Below are 24,592 nucleotides of genomic sequence, written 5' to 3'. Positions count from 1 at the left end.
CTGTGACTTTGATGTTTGAATGTGAAAAGATTCTTGTGGGGGAAAGGGGGGCAACCTCTTCTTTTGATTATAGTTTCAGATATAAGCATCGAGATGTTTGTCTGAAAAGTGTAACCTCCTGGAGAAAGATGATCTGGTCGTTTGAAGGACGAGAAGGAAGCGGAGCCAGGGGGATTTTCTCAAGAAAAAGAAAAGAATAGAGATATCCAGACCTGCAAGATCCAGAACCCCAGGCCTAAAAGACTTAGAAACCCTGAGACCCATCATGGGATGGAAGGAACTGATGAAGAGGCACAGACTCGAACAACACCAGTGACTGCTTCTTCTAGAAGGACTTATGGTCCAAGTGGAAAAGAATGGACAATGAGAAGAGAAAGAAAAGGAGATTTCAGAAACAAACCATTTCTGAGACTATGGACAACAGTCTTTCCACAGATGGAAAACAAGTGGATAAAGGATGTCCACACGGACAAAATGATACACACACACACACACACACACACACACACACACACACACACACACACACACACACACACACACAAAATATTGTCTATTGATTGTTATCGAGTTATCAAAACTAATCAGTATGCTAACATCACTGATGTGAACACCACTGAACATTTGACATTGTGAGAGCCCAACAAGGCCTTGAAGAAAGACAAGATTTTTGCAAAACAAATGCATGATGGAGATATGGCCTATTCTGGTTTAATTTGGAATGTAACCTTTAAAACGGCTGTATGTATGTGTATGTATCTTTCTTATTATTTGCCAATGCATTGTTATGTGTTCTATGTTTAAACATTAGATTATAGATTGATGTATACGTTCTATGTTTAAACATTAGATTATAGTTAGATTATAGATAATTCCATGATCAATATTGAATGTTCCAAGTGGATATGATGGTTCTTGGTTACCTCGTATATAAAAAAAAAAAAAAAAAAAAAAATACATTTCATTATCACAAACTATGATAATTTTGCTCAAGTGAAGTAGAGCCATAACTCAGTGTGCAGGAGGCGTAGATCCCGAAGACGGGTAAGATTCTCTGATGGCCATAGATGGGAACGACCTAAGCCATGGGCTACGCCGCCACTGGGGCACCTGCCCACCAGGTTTCGGGAGGTGTTATCTACGAAAAGGGAGTGGTTGTGATGCTACTTTGGGCCAAGAGCATCAAAGGGGGGTCTGTAAGAAATTATGTTCTGTTCCCAAAAACTTCCACTCCAATATATATATATATATATCAAAATGTTCCTTCACTTAAAAGAGTTTAATTATCATATGGAGAAAATTACATCCAATCTCAGTAATATGTAAATAGTATCACAGAGGGCAACCAACAACCATCTTGATTACAGGGACTTCAAATAGCTTGTCACCTTAAACATTTGACCGTCTTGTTTTAACAGAAGATCCACTTCAGATAGATTTTATCACCTTAACCTTTGCTATTCTGATTTCACAGAACATCAAAGATGTGGGCACAGAGGAAAGATCCTCAATTTACATTTAAGACAGTGTTTCAGCCTCATGCTGAGAGGGAAGACAAATCTGTTATTCTTAAATTACACTTAAAACAGAGCTTCATTTACATGTAGAGGGGGAAGACAAACGAAATAGAGGATAAAAGGTTTAGGATTGGGTATGTTCGGGGTTCATTCTGACGCCGGTGAACCCAAGGTGCTTTGTGTACCTTGCCACTGCTAAGCTGCAATAACCTTCATTTTTGAGATCTTCGATGTCCACATCATTTTTTCTTACAGATTTGTAAGGATTTCTACATTGTATAGTGTGGTTGAAAACCCCGGCTTCAGGCATATGGTGAACACAATGTGATCTCGACTCACAGATGAGTTATTATGAGCTACCAAATATCTATAAAAAATGTTTACAGTATAGTAGAGCATAGTCAAGTCAAGTCACCTTTATTTATATACTGTAGCGCTTTTTACAATACAGATTGTTTCAAAGCTTTACAGTGATAACAGGAAAATAATGCAACAAAGTTTGTTTAGGCTTTACAGCAGATCTAGAAGAAAATAGTGTCATAGTCCAGCTTAAGTAAGTTCAGTGATGGTTCATTTTGGTTGTAAAAATCCTTAGTTATTAATTTATCTATACAGCAGCTCTGGAGAAAACACTGATGTCATCATCCAGCTCAGTTCAGATCAAAAATATTATTGAATATTAAGCTGAAAACAGACTATTTAGCATACTGTTTCAGTTTTATGAATGTTTACTTAATGCACATTGGTTTGGCCACAGTACAGATACTGATCTCAGACAGGGAAGACTGTACCTCTCGTTGGTTTCTTTCGGATTACATAATCAGAGAATATTTGTTTTCGTTTGACTTAATTTAAAAAACAAGCTTTCTATAAAAATGTTTTCATGTCTGTGTGGCAAATATACACTGAGTTTCGGTTCATTTTTGTGACGCATTTCAGAAGGTTCATGGAGACAGAGACAGCAGAAAGGGGACTCATAAATTTTGGGGCATCTCGCCCGGGGGGCGGGGTTACGTCCTGCGTCACATCTCTAATGCGGGTTCTCGTCGACCAGGGTCAGCGCGCACACAGGCAGGCACAGAACTAGCTAGCGAACCTACTCTTAAATCTAATAAGTTATGTTTTTTACAACACGTTTTTGATGGAAAAGTGATGTTTAATTTCCATAGTCTTTGTTTTGAACGAAAGCGAAATCAGGAATCGCGGTCTTTCAGTTTGTTTATCGTTGCCTAGCTACCAAGGGTTGTACAAGATGTTTTTTTTTTATTGCATTACAATATAAATCAATGCAATGGAAATAACACAAAACAATGAACATGAACATGTGGGGATACAGAGAAAATGAAAGTAAATAATAACAGTAAATAAAATACAATTACAATTTACATAAAACTTGTTCTATAATACAGGATGTTTTCAAAGCTTTTTTATTGGAGGGGATTTTTTGAAGTGAAGACAATAATAACTAAATCATAAGCAAAAATTTTGCAACTAGGTTTGAATTTAAGGTATCTTGCTTTGTGGATGTGGTATTTTCCCATCATACAGAACAAGTTTAATATATCATCTAGCTTTTTATTTTCAGAGACATCAGAGTGAAAAATAACCGTACTGACAGAAATATTACATAACTGATGAAATGCAAGAAATATGGAAGCTGAAATTTGAAGCCAAAATTGTTTAGTATAAGAACATAAGTAAAATAAGTGTAAAATAGATTCTTCCTCCTCTTGGCAAAAAGAGCATAGTGGGGAAATATTACTGTAAAATTTACTTAGATATTTATTACAAGGGTAATAACGGTGAATATTTTTAAAATGGATTTCTTCTATTTTATTATGAAACAAAAATTTGTTTGGCAATGTCCATACCTTATGAAAAGTGATATTTGGTAAAAGCGCTAACCATTTCGGTTGTACAAGATGTGCTGTAGCCTTAATTACAGTGGCCAAGTCGCGTTTCATATTAACAGATGAATAGGCTTCGCTCAGTTTAAATACATCCAACCTGAAATGTCTCTTACAAACTATGATGGGACAATGAATCAATACACTGACATGGCAATGCTAGACAGATAGTCTACTTTGTTTGCACAGTCCTACCGTGATTTTCAGGTTGGATGTATTTAATAAACTGAGCGAAGCCTATTCATCTGTTAATATGAAACGCGACTTGGCCATTGTAAATAATTAAGGCTACAGCACATCTTGTACAACTTAAACCCTTGGTAGCTAGGTAACGATAAACAAACTGAAAGACCGCAATTCCTGATTTCGCTTTCGTTCACTAAACAAAGACTATGGAAATTAAACATCACTTTTCCATCAAAAAACGTGTTGTAAAAAACATAACTTATTAGATTTATGACTTAGGTTCGCTAGCTAGTTCTGTGCCTGCCTGTGTGCGCGCTGACCCTGGTCGACGAGAACCCGCATGAGAGAAGTGACGCAGAACGTAACCCCGCCCCCCGGGCGAGATGCCCCAAAATTTATGAATCCCCAGCAGAAAGCACACCCCGTTTGTTTTCTTTATTTTACAAAAGCACTAGGCTACGTTTTGTTGTTATTGTGAGTGTACACAAATAAAAGTAGACCCTTTACAGTTTTGAATGATGTATCACTCTTATCTGAACAAACATGATGGAGTATTTTAAGTTCTTTCCGCTGTTATCAGGAAAAAATGGGAGAGAACGCACAGACATTTGTCGACCCCAGAGGGTTAATGTCTAGGCTAGTCGATTCCCTGTATTCAGTTCAGTTTCTCGTATCTTTTTCATCCTGTATCTCGCTCTTTTGTGGATTACACTTCACAGCGCCGCAGTGTGATATCGTTCCAAACCTGTATGACTTTCTTCTGCAGAACACACAAAATAATTTTGACAGAAGAATCCGTTTGGTGACCATTGATATCCACTGTATGAAAAAAAAACAAAAACAAAAACAGAAAACCTCAAAATGTCTTTTATGTTTCGCGAAAGAAATAAGTCATACTGGGTTGGAACGACATGATGATGTGTAAATGATGACAGAATTGACTATTTTGGGTGAACTATCCCTTTAAGACAGTGGTGTCCAATCCTGCCACTGTCCTGCAGAGTTTAGATCCAACCCCAATTTAACACACCTAAATCAGCTCATCAAGATCTTACAAGCCCAAGGTTCCTCAAATCTGGTCCTGGAGGGCCACTGTCCTGCTGAATTTAGGTCCAACCCTAATCAAACACACCGTAACAAGCTAGTCAAGGTCTTCAGAGTTACTAAAAAATTACAGGTAAGTGGTTAGAGCTAAACTCTGCAGGACAGTGGCCCTGTCCTAGGCAAACTAAACTTCCAGGCATGTATGTTGAGGCAAGTAAATTCAGTGTAAATGGGTCGGTCAGCACAGGGACAACTGAACACCAAGCATGATGTAGTTCACAGGATCAGTCACTGTTTGGAAATCAGCATTCGAGCACTTTGAGAGCTGCTGTGTCATGGCCCAGACACACATACTCCAGTGTAAATTAGGGACAGGAAACTGCCTCAATGACTCATCCTGCCAAACGCCATGTTTAAAAGAGGAACTAAAAGAAACCATTCTGGAAACAGGACAGCAATAGTCGTGTTTCCCATCTAGTGTGTGTCAGGGCCAGTCACGTTTCCACTGTCACTTCTGGGCCATGATCGGGCCTCATCAGGGCTTCCTCTGGACCAGCGGGCAGGGTTTTTTGGCCCGCCGAATACCTTGGTCCAAAGCGGGCCAAATGGGGCTTGAGGAGTGGTCATGAACAAAGAAGTTTACCTGAGTCTGGAAAGGGTCAACACCAATGCTCATTTCCCATGTTATTATATCAGGCTACAAGCTAACTTCAACATTTAAGACATTTTAAACAATTTTCTGCTCAAAACTCACTTTCAGACACCAGTGTTTGAAATAACTTCCTTGCGATCCGATGAGGATTCCGATCAGCGTATGAGGCAGAAATATATTTCTTTGCAATGCTAAAAGCTAAAAACTTAAACAAAACATATATAATTATAATTGTGTATTTTTTTGGTTTCATGTTTTATCTGTCTCTTCCCTGTGCCTTTGTTGATACCGGACTAATGTGTTCCCGGTTCCGTCAGTCGGAACCGGGAACACTTCCCATAAATCCTGATGTACAGTACTCGTTGCATCATAAGAAGAATGGCATCTACGCTAATTTTAGTGTCTTTGTTTATCCCGAGGTTTTCCCGTAGCCTGCCGGATCCAGGCCGTATCCAGATCTGACGAAGGACCTTCGCCTGGACCCGATGACAACGCAGTGCTGAAGAGCCAACTTGTCTCTCCCTATGGAGGATCCCTTTACCACTCTACAGATAAAGCGTTGTTGGGAAAATTCGTTTCGCGTACCTACCCCGAAGTGATAAAATAAAATAAAATAAAATAAAATAAAATAAAATAAAATAAACTTCTGTATCAAAATTTATAAGGAAAGACCAGTACTTTGTTTAGGCTTGGTTTGTAGGGAATTCCAAACCTGCGCACATATATTCAAACGCACATTACTATAGAACCAATTCTTAATGCGCATGTGAACGCCATCAGTGTTTCTCACAGGTTCACGTTTAAAGTCTGTGTAGAGAGAATGGTGTCGTCTTAGCGGCCCCTAATTTAATAACAAATGATCGTTGCGACAGAAGCGAATCAATCAAAACTAACTTTAGCTGGAAAATAACTTTATTAAAGAACCGCTATAAAGCCAAAACAATCTCTGTTACCTTAAATTATACGCTTATCTCTGTAAAGCTGCTTTGAAACAATCTACATTGTTAAAAGTGCTATATAAATGAAGATGACTTGACTTGACTTAATGCATCCACATGTCATAAAAAAACCATGCACTCTGGTTAACTCGTATAATTCATAACTCCTGTTCTCTTCTCGTGAGTAGAGCTGCACGATTCTGACTAAAATGAGAATCACGACTTTTTTTTTTTTTGCTTGGAATAAAGATCACGATTCTCTCACGATTCTGAAAAGCTTTATTATTTTAAAGATCTACAAACCCTGAACATTTGGTTACCAAAAAAGATAGAAACAAAATAAGACATAGGCCTAATACTCTTGCTTCAGTCAAATTTAGACAAATGCAGAAAACAAAAACAATGTAATATTTAAATAAATGAAAAATGACAATTAACATTGACAACATTCAAAGGTATTATGCCAGGCTAGACCTATTAAAGATTCTTAGCAAGAAACACTAGCCTATCAACATTTTTTGGGTATGGTGTTGCGCTGAATAGCGTTGCTTTTATAGACGTTTGTTTTGTCTGGCCGCTGGTACTTTGTGATTGAGCAGTTTTATTTTTAACCATCTCATACTGTAGTTTAAGATACGTTTTTAATTGAGGTAAGTTTTAAAATAACTCTGCTTTTCATTTAGCTCACTTGAAGTTTTCGATAGCTACTAGGGCCTACATTAAAAACTACTAGCCTAACTGATAAAGTTCACACATTATTTAAAACAAGTGAACAATCAGTAATAAAAGAAGAACAAATACACAAATGTGGTTATTTATTTTCAACATTGTGAATGTCTCAGTTGAGCATTATTTATTTGTATGCGGTACATTTCACTGTGGTTTCTTTGGTAAATCAGTTGCAATTTCGGAGCACGCTTTGAAACAGACTTTTAGAATATGGATCCGACAGTAATGTATGGAAGCCCTAAGAGGCTATGGATTATTATTATTTTTCTCGTGATCTCAAGATAACAAAAGTTGTTTTCTCGTTATCACGACTTAATCTTCTCTAATTGCACAACTGTACCAACAGGTGGTAGTATAGAACCAAATATAACTGATGGGGTGCGGTATACTATATATCCAACTTACTGTGTTAGTTCATATTGGCCCAGATTTGTACGCGTTTGGGTCAGAGAGAGTGAAGACCTACTTCGTGATCGCTATAATTTGCGCAGTATTGTGTGTGTTACATTACTTATGTTAAAGGGATAGTTCGCCCATTTAAGACATGAAGTTGTATGCAATCCTTACCAGCACTATAGTGCATACACACTGACCCACTCTGTGGTCACCTCCCTGGTCAGAGTTCGGGCCGCTGGAAGTTTTTCAAGAAAGTAGTCCCGGTTAGTTTCCGGGGCCTCAAAACTGTGCGTTTTTACGTGAAAAAATTATATGCGTTTCAAAGCTTGATTAATTTACATCACAAAAAACACTCCAGACAAAATTCATACCTCAGTTTTAATCGGCACTATTTTCTTTCCATTTCTATCAATCCGCGCTGCTGTCAACGTCAACAGTGCGCACGTTCCGATCAGCTGTTCCATAGTGTTTACACAATCGAATGACAACGACGTAAAAAGTAGAAAATTAACAATGGTGCGAACTTGTAAATTCCCAGGTTGTGACCACAAGAATGTGCCGGGATCACCGTTCAGATTCCATCGTTTTCGACAGCTTTGGCTGGTTGCCATCGGCTACTCTGCGGGAGCTAAAATATCCAGAATCAAGGATTTTCGTGTGTGCAGTGCTCACTTCAGCGAAGACGATTACATCCCCAACCAAGGAGGAAAAAGAAAAAAAACAGATTTTAAAGAGTTTTGCTGTACCAGTACCACAGGTAAGCTCTATTTACTAACTTTTGTGTGTGTGTTCAATCAAATAGTTTTCTCAGCAAATTGTACCTATATCCCTATATACTGTTTTTATATTAGACCTCTTTTCACGTGATTTCCACTGGAGTCTAAACATCAGCTTGTTTACCGTACAGTTTAGACATGGGATCATAAAGTTAGTAAATTTCCTCCTTGGTTGGGGATGTAATCGTCTTCTCTGAAGTGAGCACTGCACACATGAAAATCCTTGATTCTGGATATTTTAGCTCCCGCAGAGTAGCCGATGGCAAAACCAGCCAAAGCTGTCTCATAGCTATATCCGAAACAGGAAAACGATGGAATCTGAACGGTGATCCCGGCACACTCTTGTGGTCACAACCAGCCACGAACGCCGTCGATAGGATAGCTGGTCGATAGGAATTACGTTTGTGAAATCTAACGTAGCACGGCGTTCGTGGCTCGATTAGTCGAGACTGTTTTCCAAGAAGGATCCTGCATGTCAACGCGTAATGTACTGTCTTTATAAAGTATCTTCTTATTAAACTGTCTGTACACTTACAAAGTTCTAATTATATCACATGGAACCGATCCAACCGATATAGATATCATTCCGCAAAGTGATGATGTAACTGACCATTACATGGTAACTTGCATATTACGTACCCCGGTAATATATCATGCTGCGCCGCGTTATCGATTAGGCAGAACAATCCTTCCATCCACCATAGATAATTTTTCAAATTGCTTATCGGATCTGTCTCAGCTGCTGCCTGAACCTAAACAAACAGATGAACTAGACGAACTAACCAGCACTATGAGCACCGTTCTCTCTGGAAAATGGGATATTGTTGCACCTATGAGACTAAAAAAGGTCAGAGAGAAAATTAAAGCACCATGGTACAACAATACTACTCATGTTCTAAAGAGAGAAACCCGTAATTTAGAGCGTAAATGGAAACAAACTAATTTAGAGGTTTTTAGAATCGCTTGGAAAGACAGTACGTCACGCTATAAAAAGGCCCTAAAAGCGGCCAGGGCTGAGCATCTCCGCAAACTAATAGAAAATAACCAAAACAATCCTAGGTTCTTATTTAACACCGTGGCTAGACTAACAAATAAACAAGCATCACCTGAACAAAATATTCCGTTACAGTTTAGTAGTAATGATTTCATGAATTTTTTCACTGAGAAAATAGAAAACATCAGATCCACAATTGTAAACGTTCAATCTTCAATCGCGCCTTATAATTCAGCCTCGATTATCACCCCGCAAGAACAATTACAGTGCTTTACAACTATAGAACAAAAAGAGTTAAATAAATTTATCATTTCCTCTAAAACAACAACATGTTTATTAGATCCCATACCAACTAAACTATTGAAAGAAGTGTTACCTATAGTGGAAGAGCCTCTCCTCAATATTATTAACTCGTCTTTATCTTTAGGTCATGTTCCAAGAACATTTAAATTGGCAGTTATAAAACCACTAATTAAGAAACCACAATTAGACCCAAATAACCTAGCAAATTATAGACCCATTTCAAATCTTCCTTTTATGTCCAAAAAATTAGAAAAAGTTGTGTCTGCCCAACTGGGCTCTTTCTTGCAAGAAAATGACACCTATGAAAAGTTTCAGTCTGGGTTCAGGCCGCATCATAGCACTGAAACTGCGCTCGTTAAAATCACAAATTATTTACTCTTAGCTTCTGACCAAGGCTGTATCTCAATACTAGTTTTACTTGATCTTAGTGCTGCGTTCGATACTATAGATCACACAATACTCTTAGATCGGCTACAAAACTATACCGGTGTTCAAGGACAAGCATTAAGCTGGTTCAGATCATACCTATCTGACCGCTACCATTTTGTCTATTTAAACGGAGAAAAAACGATCATAACTCCAGTAAACTATGGAGTGCCGCAAGGATCTGTGTTAGGCCCTCTATTATTCTCAATATATATGCTGCCACTTGGAAATATTATAAGGAAACATGGAATTAGTTTCCATTGTTATGCTGATGACACTCAACTATATATTTCATCACGGCCGGATGAAAACGCTAAATTATCCAAATTGACAGAGTGTGTTAAAGATATAAAAGATTGGATGACGCACAATTTTCTTTTATTAAATCCAGATAAGACAGAGGTAATACTTATCGGTTCAAAAAACCGCCCACAAAACCTCCTTCAATACAACTTTAACATAGTAGGGTGTCCTGTTACTTTATCCTCTACAGTAAAAGACCTGGGTGTTATATTAGATTGTAACTTGTCTTTTGAAAATCATATTTCATATGTTACAAAAACAGCCTTTTTTCACCTTAGAAATATTGCTAAATTACGTAACATGCTATCTGTTTCTGATGCAGAAAAGCTAGTTCATGCATTCATGACCTCGAGACTAGATTACTGTAATGCTTTATTAGCTGGTTGTCCTGCATCCTCAATAAACAAGCTACAGTTAGTCCAAAATGCCGCCGCTAGAGTTCTTACTAGATCAAGAAAGTTTGACCATATAACACCAATTTTATCATCACTACATTGGTTACCTATAAAGTTCCGTATTAATTGCAAGGTATTGCTACTGACTTATAAAGCCCTAAACGGCTTAGCTCCAGTTTATTTAACGGATCTTCTATCGCCCTATAATCCATCGCGCTCTTTAAGATCACTAAATTCGAGGCTTCTGGTCATACCTAGGGTATCCAGATCCACCAAAGGAGGGAGAGCATTTTCACATTTAGCACCAAAACTCTGGAATAGCCTTCCTGATTCTGTTCGTTGCTCAGATTCGCTCTCCCAGTTTAAAACTAGATTAAAGACGCATCTCTTCAGCCAGGCATTCATATAATATTTTAATCTTACAGTTAAATCCGGTCTCTACTTCATAAACGCCAGAGGAGAACTGGCCCCCGACTGAGCCTGGGTTCTCCCAAGGTTTTTTTTTCTCCATTAGGTCACCTAATGGAGTTTTTCGGTTCCTTGCCACTGTTGCCTTTGGCTTGCTCAGTTGGGGATACTTAATTTGATTAATCGATTCAACAGTGCTATTGATCTGCATTACCAAACGTGGATGTTTTACACCAGAAACATACACTGATGTACTATTTTATTTAATACTGTGAAGCTGCTTTGATACAATCTGTATTGTGAAAAGCGCTATATAAATAAAGTTGACTTGACTTGACTTGACTTCTCAATGCTTCGGTTTGTATGTAAGGACCCTCATTATGTTACCGTGTTAGTGTGAGGCTATTTTGAGCCTTGTTAGTGGTATTAACTAGCGATTTATTTTTACTTACTCTGTGCCCAATATACTACTGTTATGAGCTAATCTGTTTTTAAAGATAAAACTCTATACATTCGATTTTCATGAAAACGCATCGCAGGGAACGATCGACTCGGTAACCATGTGTTAATTAACCCCAGGTTCATTTTTCACTTGATTTGTCCTTTAAATGGGCGAACTATCCCTTTAAATACTTGAAAATGATTATTTTGCTTGAAAGTGTATCTGTTATCATTACGTTCTAACTGCTAGATGCATGACTCGTCAGGTTAGGGTAGCGCAGCATGGCTACTGGCCCGACAGTGGAAACAGCTTGATTTGGCCTTGCAACTTGAGGTCTGAGGCTATTGGCCCCAGCTGGCACATTTTTAGCCCTGGCTCGCACTGGCCCGACAAGTGGCTAATGTCTCCTCATTAGGAGTAGTGTTTCCAATAATGTCTGTTGGAACAAACCGAACATCAAGTATTAAACTTTGGTGTGTAACTACTCCCATGTTTTGCACAAACAAAATGAATTATAGGTCCAACTAAGATTTGAGCAGAACATGTTTGCAGGTTTCAGATGATATTCCTGTCTGAGGGGATTTCCTCGTGTTCTCAAGGATGCCTGTGAACTGGGACACAAACAGGAAGTGCTGTCTAAAAAGGGTGACGACTGGATTATACAGTTCTCCAGTAATTCCTTTAAAACAGTATTGAAACGCTGTGAAAACTGATCCACATTAGAGCTCAGGAGGAACTGTGGTGAAAAGGAACTTAAAGTCTTTCTTAAAAACAATATATTGTTTCGGACTGTGTTTTACCAGTGTCTAAAACTGTAATAAGGATGGGATAAAAACAATGTGTTGTCATCCTAAAACTGGGAGATGGTTAATAGATATGGCAGAGGTCTCCAATGAGGTCCACAGAGTTTCACTCCAAGCACATCGGATCCAGCTAAGCAAGATCTTCAGGACTGCTGGAAACACACAGGCAGGTATATTGGAGCAGGAGGACCAAACATGGATTGGAGACCCCTGGTCTATGGCAACATCCCAAACCATAAATCGACTGTAAAACAACATTTCAAGTTTTGACAATAACAATATATAGTTTATAAATTGATCAACCTCACATTTCATATATGAATCAGGTGAACGGCCTATTTCAATGTCAGAAGTTCAGAACAAATTTCACCGAAAGACAAAGAGTGCATTTACATGCGTCATAATGCGATTATAATGGGATTTTGGCAATATTACGATTCAACTTTACCTCATGTAAACGCAATACTTCGATCAAACTAATGCAATTAAGCTCATAATTGTAGTTACCATATTCGCATTACACTATTTTAATCGAAATAAACAGGCATGCAAACACCTTCATTTCATTACCGCTCTGACCAAAGTTCGCATGAGCTCGGTTCTACACGGATCCAGTGTTGTTCACACAACTTCATAAATTAGGCTAACTCTGTGACATTATTCTGAAGTTCTCTCTAGTTCTCCAAATCGCTAAACTCTGTCAACACAACTCACTGCACAGTCTCTGCTCCGTATCTTCATCCAGACAGTAGCGTAGGAAAGCCCGACATTGAGATGTTCATCACGGCACCGAATAATATCCAGTACGTCGTCCATAAAAATGTTTTTTTTTAATTTGATGTGAATAGATTAAAACAATGGCCGCTAACATGCCTACTGTATGCCTATCTGAGTGTGGCATTACCATGTTACTAGCGAATAATCAGAATAATGAAAACTGCATGTAAACTGGATTGAAGAGTTCTGCTTGTGTCATGTAAACATCTTAAGACCTTACTCTGATTATTAGAAATAATCACATTATTGGTGCACATTAGGGATGCGCGGTATACCGGTACTGCAAAAATACCGGTATATATTATATTTCAAACGGTACAATATCATAATTTTGCTCAATTCGGTATTTAATGCGCTGCTGTTTCGAAGTTCACCGCTAGGCGGCAGTGCGCTACCCAAACTGACGCGGGTCCCGCACAACCGGCAAACGGTGACAACGGAGGAACACGATGGATCAAACAGATGAAGCTCATTCTACACGCCCGAAATTAATAAAAAAAAGAGAGCAGTAGGAGTGAAATATAGCATTACTTTGCCTACAAAAGTAATGAGAAAGGTGAAGCAACAGACCTCAATGCACCACTCTACAAACACTGCTTTAAATTTGCGACGGGAGGCAACACATCAAATCTGGCTAACGTTGAGCACTTGTTACTTGATCATCCTGACTTGTTCAAAGAGTTCAGAGATCGACAAGTGAGTCCATCATTCAACTGTTTTAATTTAGACTTTTATTCATAGCGCACATACATAAAAGCTTATCAATTAAATATGACACGGTAAACACGAAAGCTCAAATGTGCTTGCATGACACGCTAGAACCAATGAAGTTTAGGTCTCATAATTTTTGCACTTTCAAACAATCATATATTAATTGAATTTGAATGAATAAAGAGATTAGTGATATTAATTTTAGTATTGATAGTAAAATGAATGGCATATCACTGCTGCTGTGGCGAATGCGACCCCTAGAGGAATCTAAGGAATCTAGAGTAATAGTAGTAATATGGATATTACTAATATGAATGTTAGAGTAACACTTTACATTTAAGCTATTTTGTCAACATTCATTAGGTAACCTGACCTAACCGTATTATAGCATTTATTAATCTAGATCAATCAGTAATTATTATTTAAATATACTAATACATGTTTAGCATGTTAACATTACGTTATATGCAATGCATTAAACTAATATGAACCCAAACACAAACCAAACAGTAATCAAACCAAGATGAATAAATGCTATAAATGTTGATAATTCTCTGTTAATGCATGACAGCTAAAAATGAGTCATTTCATTATTCTATTATTATTCTATATTAATCAATTATTATAGATATTAACCTATTTTAATTGTATCATTTCAGGTTTCTTTCTTTCTTTTTTTTCAAAATCAAAATTTAATCTACTGTAAGTTCCCTGACTGTTTTTTATTTATTTATTTATTTTAACATTTTGATACTTTTTGTTTGCACATTCAGTACTGCAGAGTTTCAAGCAGTGTTTTTTAATAAAATTGTTTCAATTCACTTAAATTTTGAGGCTGGTTATTTGTCACCTGTGGTATCGATTTAGTATCGATACCGAGGTATTAGGTTCTGGTACCGTACCGAAACCAAAATTATGGTATCGAGCCATCCCTAGTGCACATGTAAACGTTGTCAATGAGTTTTCATGTATGACCTCACAATAAAGAAGTCGGTCACAATTTCTGTTTCATGTCGACTTTAAAGATGTAGTAACAGTGAAAGCACACGCTGCACTAGGAAGTGAAGAAGTGATTGGATTTGTGTTCCTCATAAGTGAATAAATACATGATGAAACAAGTGTGTGTGTAAGAAAGCTCTAAACACAGAGCTAGCTGTGGAAATGATGGGCATGAGAGCTGTGCAATAAATCATGACATATAATGACGCAAAAGCAGGTTCCTAGATTTAGGATGCTTTCATAGGTTGAAAATGATTTAAGAAAAATAACAAATTAAATGTAAAGGTACACTATGTAACTTTTTTTCATTAAAAATTTAATTATTAAATAATTGTCAATAATTAAATAATAGTCAATACAACATTAATCCTTCATCCAAAAACTTGATTTTGTCTTCTTACCCTGATTCATTACGGTAGGCCTGTCATAAATGTTCATTTTAGACCTGTCGGGATAGTTTTCGTGGGAAATTGCGTACATATGTCACTTGCCCGTGCGTGTCTCGTCATATCTGTAAATAGAGAGCAGTTGCTCCGTCTACTTTGAAGCGTGTATGGTGTGTGAGTGGCAGAGGTTAGTTGTCACAATGAGCGAGAAAGTTTGATATGAAGCTGCTAAATCTCCAACCTCCATGGAATCAGCCGAGAAAGACTCAAAAGAGAAAGCGGCAGAGCTCAAAATAACACAAGGATCAACATAGGCTCGGCTTTTCGGAGACGGCGAGAACTGAGGGATTCGAATTATTGTAAAAGCAATGCGGAGATGGTGTTTTTAATACTCAACAGGTGAGTAAGATATTTTATTGAACAGATAAATTGCCATATGTAGCTCTCTAACAGAGTTCAAAGCACTATCTATTGTGAAGGCCCATGTTCATCCGTGCTATTAAAACAATATTCTCCTGCAAAATGCATGCAGTTTTGTTGTTTAACCACTAGAGGACCAAAACCTTAAAAAAAAAAAAAAATGAATGTGTCAATAATTCAAAACGATTGAAAAATAACTTTTTAGATGGGTTTAATCTCAGAGACCTCCATCATTGACCACCACTAACATTTATAACAACTTGGAAAAAGTGATGTGTGGTATATGGTACTAAAAATATGATGCAGTATCACAATCACAATATCAAACCCTGAAACAGAAAAGGCTGCCCTAAATAATCTGTGTACTTCACATCAAAAGGGAACACCCTACAAATTGAAGAATGCCAGAAGGAAGAGAAGAAATCATCCCTCAAGCTTTTATTTCACAAGATGCTGTCAAGTGACTTGTGCAACTGAAACAGATCCACCCTGAGCTGAATCAAACACACATGTGTGTGTCACACATCCCACTGCTGCACAGGATGTTTGGGCTCAGAACACGCTTCTTTAAAGATGTGATATTTATGTGAAGCATGTTGTGCCCTTCATGAGGAAGTGAGCTCCACCCAGAGACTGTGTCAAAGACCAAAACCACACTTGTAGGTTTCATTAGCAAAACTTTCCCACAAACTATTTATGTAACTAGTGCTGCTCGTGGTCGGAGAGCTTTAAGAACAAAAAGCTGATCTAGAACAACTGCAATGTTGCACTCTTACAGATAACGTTAACTATCAAAATATGTGAGTTTGAACTTCCAAAAATAAAGAACCATCAAAGCAATGAAAAGAGACACCAGCACAAACCTTGTAAACCTGTCCATACGTCCCATTCCCGACCACCTCGATGAGCTCAAATATCCCTGCAGGATCCTGGAATGAAAAATGACATGGATTGACTGATCAGAGTCACTAGGTTTGAGACAATGATTACCCGATTTGAATAGTTATGATGATGTCCACACTGTGTTATCTAAGTTGGCAGTTCGCCCTGATTTGAGACACGGTCCATGTTTTCACTCTACTTAACCACAATTCCATTGTACGATCATGTACATGTACTTAACCCATATCATGTACGACTGACAATGACAAGTGAAGAAAAGTACACGACAACTGAATTTAACGGCCACTCTCTACTTGAAATGGCATTTACAGTAAAGTTAACACAACTTATCGCTACTTAAAGTGTTAAGCGCCGAGACAAACTTTGTGCCAAGCCTCGACCAATCGCTGCTGTTGAAAAGATGCAAAACTGCTGAAATAAGAAAATAAATACAGTAGTGCTGTACTTACCCGTAACGAGGCCAGGTCAATGTTGCTCAGACTTGTTGTAGTGAAGTCTCTCGCCATTTTTATGAGCTCGTCTATCAATAACAGTTTCTTAACTGATCATGGTTTGAGGAACAGTATGTCTGCCCATCTTCAGCGTGTTTAATCCTACTATAGCGAAGGCTTAGCTCATGAATATTAATAACATAACGGAACTGTCGCCAGCATTTGGAACTGACTCGCTAATGTTGGGAAGTGGGCGTTCACAACAGTCGCATTAACCAATAAATCACAGTCCAACTTAGCCGCTTAAATATTAATAAGCTCATGTTCCCAGATACTCCGGAAATTTACAAAGAAACGTCAATATTATCTAATTAATATTTATATGCTCGTCCTTTACTTTAGTAGGACTTGTGATTTCTCAGGACAAACACAGGAAACTCGGAAAACGAGTAAAAAGTGAAAAGCTGCCCCTTCCTCTGCTTAAAACAAAACAAAGCTTGATCTCTATATACAAGCTTGCTTTTGCTTTGAAACTGGCAAAAGTTATATATATATATATATATATATATATATATTTTTTTTAACTATTCATTCAAATTCATTATGTCACCTTTATGAGTGTTAAAAAAAAATCTGGTTTGTGCTGGAATTAAAAAGGCATCTCTCAGATTTAATTTCTCATACATACATTTATTTATTTATTTTGTTGGTTCGATAACAATAATTTTTTTCAAGGTATATTACAAATAGGGCCTAATTTATGTGCTAATTCAAAACCAAAAACCTGTGAATCAGACAAACTGCTGGGTTTGTGAATATTTTTTATATAACAGCTGGGATATTTGTGCTCTTCCACATATCACTGTATCTGAAGAGTAAAATGGCATACTAGTCGTGAGTATACAAAATGAAATCAATGATTTTAGTTACCTTCAATTTCTTTAAACTAGAGCAAGAGGGCAAAATTGCACACAAATTCAATAAAATGATAATGATAAAAACTGTTAGATCAATAACAGCACTGAAATGCTTAATCAATAGTACCAGATAAACCATAAAAACAAGATGTATCTACCTATAATGTATGAAAAACATAACCAAAACAGAACTCTGATGAAGGAAAACCAAACAATCAGGAAATAAGGCAAATGATAAGCTGTATCAAATATTTAAATACCTCCCCTCCTTACTAGCTACAAACTATTTTAATGTGCTTATTAGATTTGAATAGTATTTATTTGCATAAATAGAACATAATATTCTTTAAAGCTCAGAGATGATGTGTTTTTACATTATTGTGCTATAACAACCAAAGTCATAAGGTCAAATAAAACCTTTAATGTTGGTTCACTTGAAGATGCAGATGCAGTGTTTCATGGAATAACTAACTGTACATGGTATAATAACCTTAAGATTCAAGTAGGAAAGCAATTTCAGTAGCTCTTCATCTGTCTGAAAAGTATGAAAACACTAAAGGTTGGAAGAAAGCGAGATAAACCATTATGCTTCTTGTACTTTTTTTTTTTTTAACTTTTTTTCTCTAATCTCAACTAGATGAAATCATGCAGATAAAAAGGAAGAAAAGATGATATAGACAAAGCTATGTTTGGGGCTATGATTGCTGCGAAGTGCTCTACCAGATATCACTGGAAAGTTCTTGTCCAGACAGCTGTACGAATGGGCTGTTCAAGTGAATATCTTTCTTGGCTTTCTCAATGTTATTTTGTGTGAGACGTCCGTTCAGCAGCGTCATGGGCAAACTGCAGTACATGTGACGGCCGCTGAGCGTGGCTATAGCAGTGGTGGGCAGCTCGTATTCATAGTTGCGGCAGAAATGGCGCATTTGCAGGTGGCCAGGCTCATTATAGTCTGGTATTTCAACATGAGCCGGCACTAGCGACGCCGAGGTCCCGGTCATGGCAACTGTAGATACGGCCTGCAGGTCGCCAAACAGCCCTTGCTCGCCCGAGTCTATGACTTGTCGGCGGGACACGGTCTCTTTTTTCTTAGCTGGCATTTCGTACCGGACCTGCTTCCAGAACTTGGATTTCAGCTGGTTGCTTTTGGGACCATTCCACTTAATGAGCGTCAGCACTCGGATGGTGTGTTTGAGGTCTTCTACTTCCTGGTAGTTGATGACGCTGCGCAGGTCCGAGCATTCGATCATTATCACCTTGATTTCGCCCGTCACGAGCATGTTGTGCAGCCGTGGCTCGAACTGGAAGATGCTCCAACCACGTCGGGCCACAAACTCGGGGGTCAAGATGATAATAAGACGCCTGCTCTGCTCCACGCTACGGGCCAGATCCTCAATGTATGCTGGAGACAGAGAAAGACAAATGAGTATGGATGTCATGCACCAACAAGAAGAGATTCAAATAAATTGGGTGATTCAGAGCAACAAGCATCATCTGCTTTTAGAGCTTGCAAAGCAATGACGTGATCTTGCAATGTGAACTAAATTTAGGGTGTATTTCCATTTGTACCACGGACGTGACAGACATGAGTTATGTTGCCTCAAATACAGTACCTCCAATTACCAAAAAGAAAGAATCTGAAAGTAAATTTCTGTATGATGGACAAAGAAACAGGCAAAACATAACCGTAGACCAGATTTACTAAACAGGGCAAATTAACGTGAGAGTGCAATCCCATAAAAGAGCAGATGGGAGAGAAAAGTTCTGTGCGTGATCTACTGACGACGTGCAAATTAATGAACACAGACGCAGCTAAGTTATTTCCATAATGACCAACATTATCTATCAAGAGGTAAAGGGGGTGGTCTCACTGTCATCTATCGAGATAATCTCTGACTCACATAACTTGATTTTCACGACACCAATACATTTGAAAATATGGTACTGAAGGCTGACTTTCTTATAATTATCTTGCTCTATCATCCTCCTAAGGCCTGTCCATGTTTAATAGGGAGCCAATGCAGTGTTGACAGAACCGGGCTAATATGGTCAATACTTTCTGGTTCTGGTAAGAACTCGAGCTGCTGCGTTTTGGACCAGCTGTAGTTTGTTCATTAAGTGTGAAGTGCAACCACCCATAATAGCATTACAATAATATAGCCTTGACGTCATGAACGCATGAACTAATTGTTCTGCATTTTTCATTGAGAGCATATGTCGTAACTTAGATATATTTTTAAGATGAAAAAATGTGGTTTTACAGATACTAGACACGTGACTTTCAAATGAAAGATTGGTATCAAAGAGCACACCCAGGTTCCTAACCAACGACGAAGACAGTATTCTAGGTTATTACATGAGGAAGTTTATTGTCCAATAATTAGAATCTCAGTTTTTTTCAGAATTAAGTAGTAGGATATTACTAGTCATCCAGTTTTTTATATTTATATTCCGTTAATTTTGTGAATTGGTAAGTTTTGTCAGGGCGTGAAGAAATATAGAGCTGAGTATCATCAGCATTACAGTGAAAGCTAATGCCATGCTTCCTAATGATATCTCCCAAGCATGTACAGAGTGAACAGCAACGGTCCTACAGTAGTACTGAGCCTTAGTACACCATACTGAACATATGATCGATAAGACATCTCTTCATTTACTGCTACAAACTGATAACGGTCAGATTAGTATGATTTAAACCATGCTAATGCAATTCCACTAATGCCAACATAATTTTCGAGTCTATTTAAAAGAATGTTGTGGTCAATAGTGTTAAATGCAGCACTAAGATTGAGTAACACTAATAGAGAGATACAACCACGATTGGATGATAGGAGCAAATCATTTGTGACTCTAATGAGAGCTTTCTCAGTACTATGGTACAGTCTAAATCCTGATTGAAAATCCTCTACAATGCACTCCCTGATGCGATACTGTAGTAGACAGTTACATAGTTATAATTTTCTCCCTGATATTATCAATCTTAGTGAAGAAGTTCATAAAGTCATTACTGCTGTGCTGCTTCGAAAATTCTGGGCTTGAAGCTTTATTTTTCGTTAGTTTAGCCACTGTTTCAAATAAATACCTAAGGTTTTGTTTCATTTCTTCTAATGGTGTTGAAAAATAAGTAGATCTAGCTCTCTGTATGCAATCGAGCTCTCTTTCCATGAAATGCGAAATACCTCTAGTTTTGTTTTCTTCCAGTTGCGCTCCATTTTTCTGGCTGCTCTCTTAAGGGCCCGAGTGTATCACGGCGTTGGACTATTTTCTTTAATCTTCTTTAAGCGCAACAGAGCAACTGTGTCTAAAGTGCTGGAAAGAGAGAGTTAAGACTTTCTGTCGCAGTATCGAGTTCTTCTAAGCTATCTGGGATGCTGAGATGATGAAACTGATCAGGAAGATGATTAATAAAGCAATCTTTAGTGGCAAAAGTGATAGGTCTAACATATTTATAACACTGAGTCGGCTTTGCAGCCTTGGCTAAATGTAATTTACACGAGACTAGATAATGATCTGAGATGTCTTCTCTCTGCTGCAGAATTTCAACGTCATCAACATTGATTCCGTGTGATAAAATTAGATCTAGAGTATGATTATGACAATGAGTAGGTCCTGACACATGTTGTCTAACTCCAATAGAGTTCAGAATGTCTTTAAATGCCAATCCCAATGCATCTTTTTTGTTATCTACATGTATATTAAAATCACCAACAATTAGGACTTTATCTGCAGCCAGTACTAACTCTGATAGAAAGTCAGCAAATTCTTTGATAAAGTCTGTATGGTGCCCTGGTGGCCTGTATACAGTAGCCAGCACAAATGTTAAACGTGATTTGTCATTTACACTATAAATGGTTACATTAAGCACCAACACTTCAAAATAATTATATATGAAACTAGATTTCTTAGTAATTCTGAAAATATAGCCTATATAATTTACAGCAACACCTCCCCCTTGGCCTTTCAGACGAGGCTCATGTTTATAACAGTAATCTTGCGGGGTGGACTCATTTAAAGTCATGTAATCATTTGGTTTTATCCAGGTTTCTGTCAAACACAGCACATCTAGATTATAGTCTGTAATCATATCATTAACAATAAGTGCTTTTGAAGTAAGGGATTTAATATTCAGCAACCCAAGCTTTATCATTTGCTCATTTGCATTATATCTGTTTTTTATTTGTTGAACATCAATAAAATGTTTACCCTTAGTAAGTTTTTTGTATTTTCTAATTCAGGGAACAGACACAGTCTCTATATGATGATATCTAGGCTCTATGTGATTCAACAATAATATTGATCTGCCTGCATTGACACCATTATATAAGAACTGAACTGATCACGGTTTTCTCCAGAGCGGCTTTATATACACTAACCGTTCAAAAGTTTGGGGTCAGTAAGATTTTTAATGTTTTTAAAAGAAGTATCGTCTACTCAGCAAGGCTGCATTTATTTTATTAAAAATACAAACAAAAACAGTAATATTGTGAAATATTATTCCCAATTTAAAACAGCTGTTTTCAATGTGAATATACAGTAAAGTGTAATTTATTCCTGTGATCAAAGCTGAATTTTCAGCATCATTACTCCAGTCTTCAGTGTCACATGATCCTTCAGAAATCAGTCTAATATGATGATTTGATGCTCAAGAAACATTTACGATTATTATCAGTGTTGAAAACAGTTATTTACATTTTTATTTCATGATGCTATGATGAATAGAAAGTTCAAAAGAACAGCATTTATCTGAAATCTAAAGCTTTTGTAACATTAAACACTACCGTTCAAAAGTTTGGGGTCAGTAAGAATTTTAATTTTGTTTTTGGGGGAAAGAAATAAAATAAATCAATACTTTTATTCATCAAGGATGAGTTAAACTGATCAAAAGTTACAGTAAAGACATTTATAATGTTAGAAAATATTCTATTTTAAATAAATGCTGTTCTTTTGAACTTTCTATTCATCAAAGAATTTTGAAAAAAAATTGTACACAACTGTTTTCAACACTGATAATAATAATGAATGTTTCTTGAGCATCAAATCATCATATTAGAATGATTTCTGAAGGATCATGTGACACTGAAGACTGGAGTATTGATGCTGAAAATTCAGCTTTGATCACAGGAATAAATTACAGTTTAAAATATATTAAAATAGAAACCAGTCATTTTCAATTGTCATAATATTTCACAATATTACTGTTTTTTATTATTGTTTTTTATCAAATAAATGCAGCCTTGGTGAGCAGAAGATACTCCTTTTAAAAACATAAAAAAAAATCTTACTGACCCCAAACTTTTGAACGGTAGTGTATAAATGAACTAAATTAATTACTTGTTTACAACAAAAATGAAACATCACTGAACTTACTTAAGCTGGACTGTAACACTATTTTCTTCTGGAAACAAACTTTGTTGCATTATTTTCCTGTTATCTCTGTAAAGCAGCTTTGAAGCAATCTGGATTGTAAAAAGCACTATATAAATAAATGTGACTTGACTTGACTTGTCTTACCCTGCAGCTGGTCTCTAAAACACACATTCCCGAATCTCAATAGTTTTTGATTGGATAAAATGAATGGAGAATATCTTGTGTTTTTCCGTGGGTGCTAGAGCCCCCGAACACCCACAGGATCATCGCCTATGGTGGGCAGTGAGAAACCACCTACACTAGCAACCATCCAGAACATTTGAGCAGCTGGGAGCAATGTGCTAGAACACCATACTTCAGAGAAATGGCCCAGCAATCACCCAGAACACTCAAGCAACTGCAGACGATCAATCACAACAGCGTAGCAAACACATAGAAATGCCCTAGCAATCCGTCAGAACCTCAGCAACTATATCTTTCTCTCTCTCTCTCTCTGTCACACACACATATCTCAACGACCGTATTACAATTAGAACGAGCACCTTAACAACCGTGCAGCACCGCCAGGGCAACAACCCACAAGACTTTTATGTATTTTTTCCACAAAAACTGAAAATGATTTAATCTATTAATTTATTTATAAAAAAAAAACAAAAAAACACACTAATAATTCAAACAATTATTTGAAATCACCTAAACTGTGATGAGCATGTTCTGAAATACTATATTCAAATGTTTTGAGATATTTTTCATAAAATCATTAAAATCAAAAAATGTTATTTGATACAACTGTCCAAATATCAGAGAAAAAGCCTTAAGAAAACCTTAAAGGGGTCATATAATGGTACATGCACTTTTACAAGTTGATTGTACTGAAATGTGTGTTGGCAGTGCCTGTACACAACCATCATAAAATGATAAAAATCCATCCAGTGTTTTTTTTTTAATCTCCTTATATGTATTCCAATCTCCAAAATCAAGCCGTTCGACCTAGTGACGTCACACGGTCGGACGCCCCTCCCACGATTTGTGATTGACAGCAGCGCTTCAACACAGTCCCGTCCTCGCTCGTGAGCGAGCTGTCTGTCATCATAGTCTGCGCGTCATTGTTGATACTCACTGGAGCTCTGTCTATGAGCAGAATGGCTTCTAAGTGATTGTGGTGTTCTGTTCTTGGGTGTAATAAGGAACACAGCAATCATTTTGATGTTTCTAAATCCGAACCGCTGAAGACGCAGTGGCTGAGTTTGTTTTCGAAGGGAATATTCCCCACGATCAACGTCAATGCTGTCATGTACTTGCGCGAATCATTTCACACACCAGACTGCTTTACAAACGAGGATCAGTATAAAGCTGGTTATTTGCTAAGAAGCTGCTCCTGAAAAAAGGATCGGTACCAACTATTCGTGTTCCTGCTGCACCTCCAGAAGAAGAAGTGAGTGTAACGTTTTATTAACCTTTA

General features: G+C 37.4%; 2 protein-coding genes across 5 annotated transcripts in view; both read right to left on the bottom strand.

The window, feature by feature from the left end:
* LOC308700779 (traf2 and NCK-interacting protein kinase) overlaps positions 1-17,018 on the bottom strand; it is a 78,696-nt gene extending 61,678 nt beyond the window's left edge. For all 4 annotated transcript variants that reach the window (XM_081382553.1, XM_081382555.1, XM_081382554.1 and 1 more), the window contains exons 1-2: positions 16,865-17,018; positions 16,376-16,441 (exon numbers count right to left, since the gene is read on the bottom strand). In XM_081382553.1, the coding sequence (XP_081238679.1) occupies positions 16,376-16,441; positions 16,865-16,921 (123 nt within the window). In that variant the 5' untranslated portion in view covers positions 16,922-17,018. The remainder of the gene's footprint in view (positions 1-16,375; positions 16,442-16,864) is intronic.
* A 1,366-nt stretch (positions 17,019-18,384) lies between these two features.
* Positions 18,385-24,592, bottom strand: part of il1rapl2 (interleukin 1 receptor accessory protein-like 2) — a gene marked incomplete at its 5' end in the record, with an annotated part of 185,030 nt that continues 178,822 nt past the window's right edge. Inside the window, one exon of the mRNA XM_081382112.1 lies at positions 18,385-19,165. Within this exon, the coding sequence (XP_081238238.1) occupies positions 18,480-19,165 (686 nt within the window). The 3' untranslated portion in view covers positions 18,385-18,479. The remainder of the gene's footprint in view (positions 19,166-24,592) is intronic.

The sequence above is a fragment of the Scardinius erythrophthalmus genome (genome assembly GCF_964197995.2).
Source record: "Scardinius erythrophthalmus genome assembly, chromosome: 13".
Taxonomy (NCBI): Eukaryota; Metazoa; Chordata; class Actinopteri; order Cypriniformes; family Leuciscidae; genus Scardinius; species Scardinius erythrophthalmus.
Note: the sequence above shows the minus strand (reverse complement) of the source record. Positions and strands in the feature narration are given on the sequence as shown.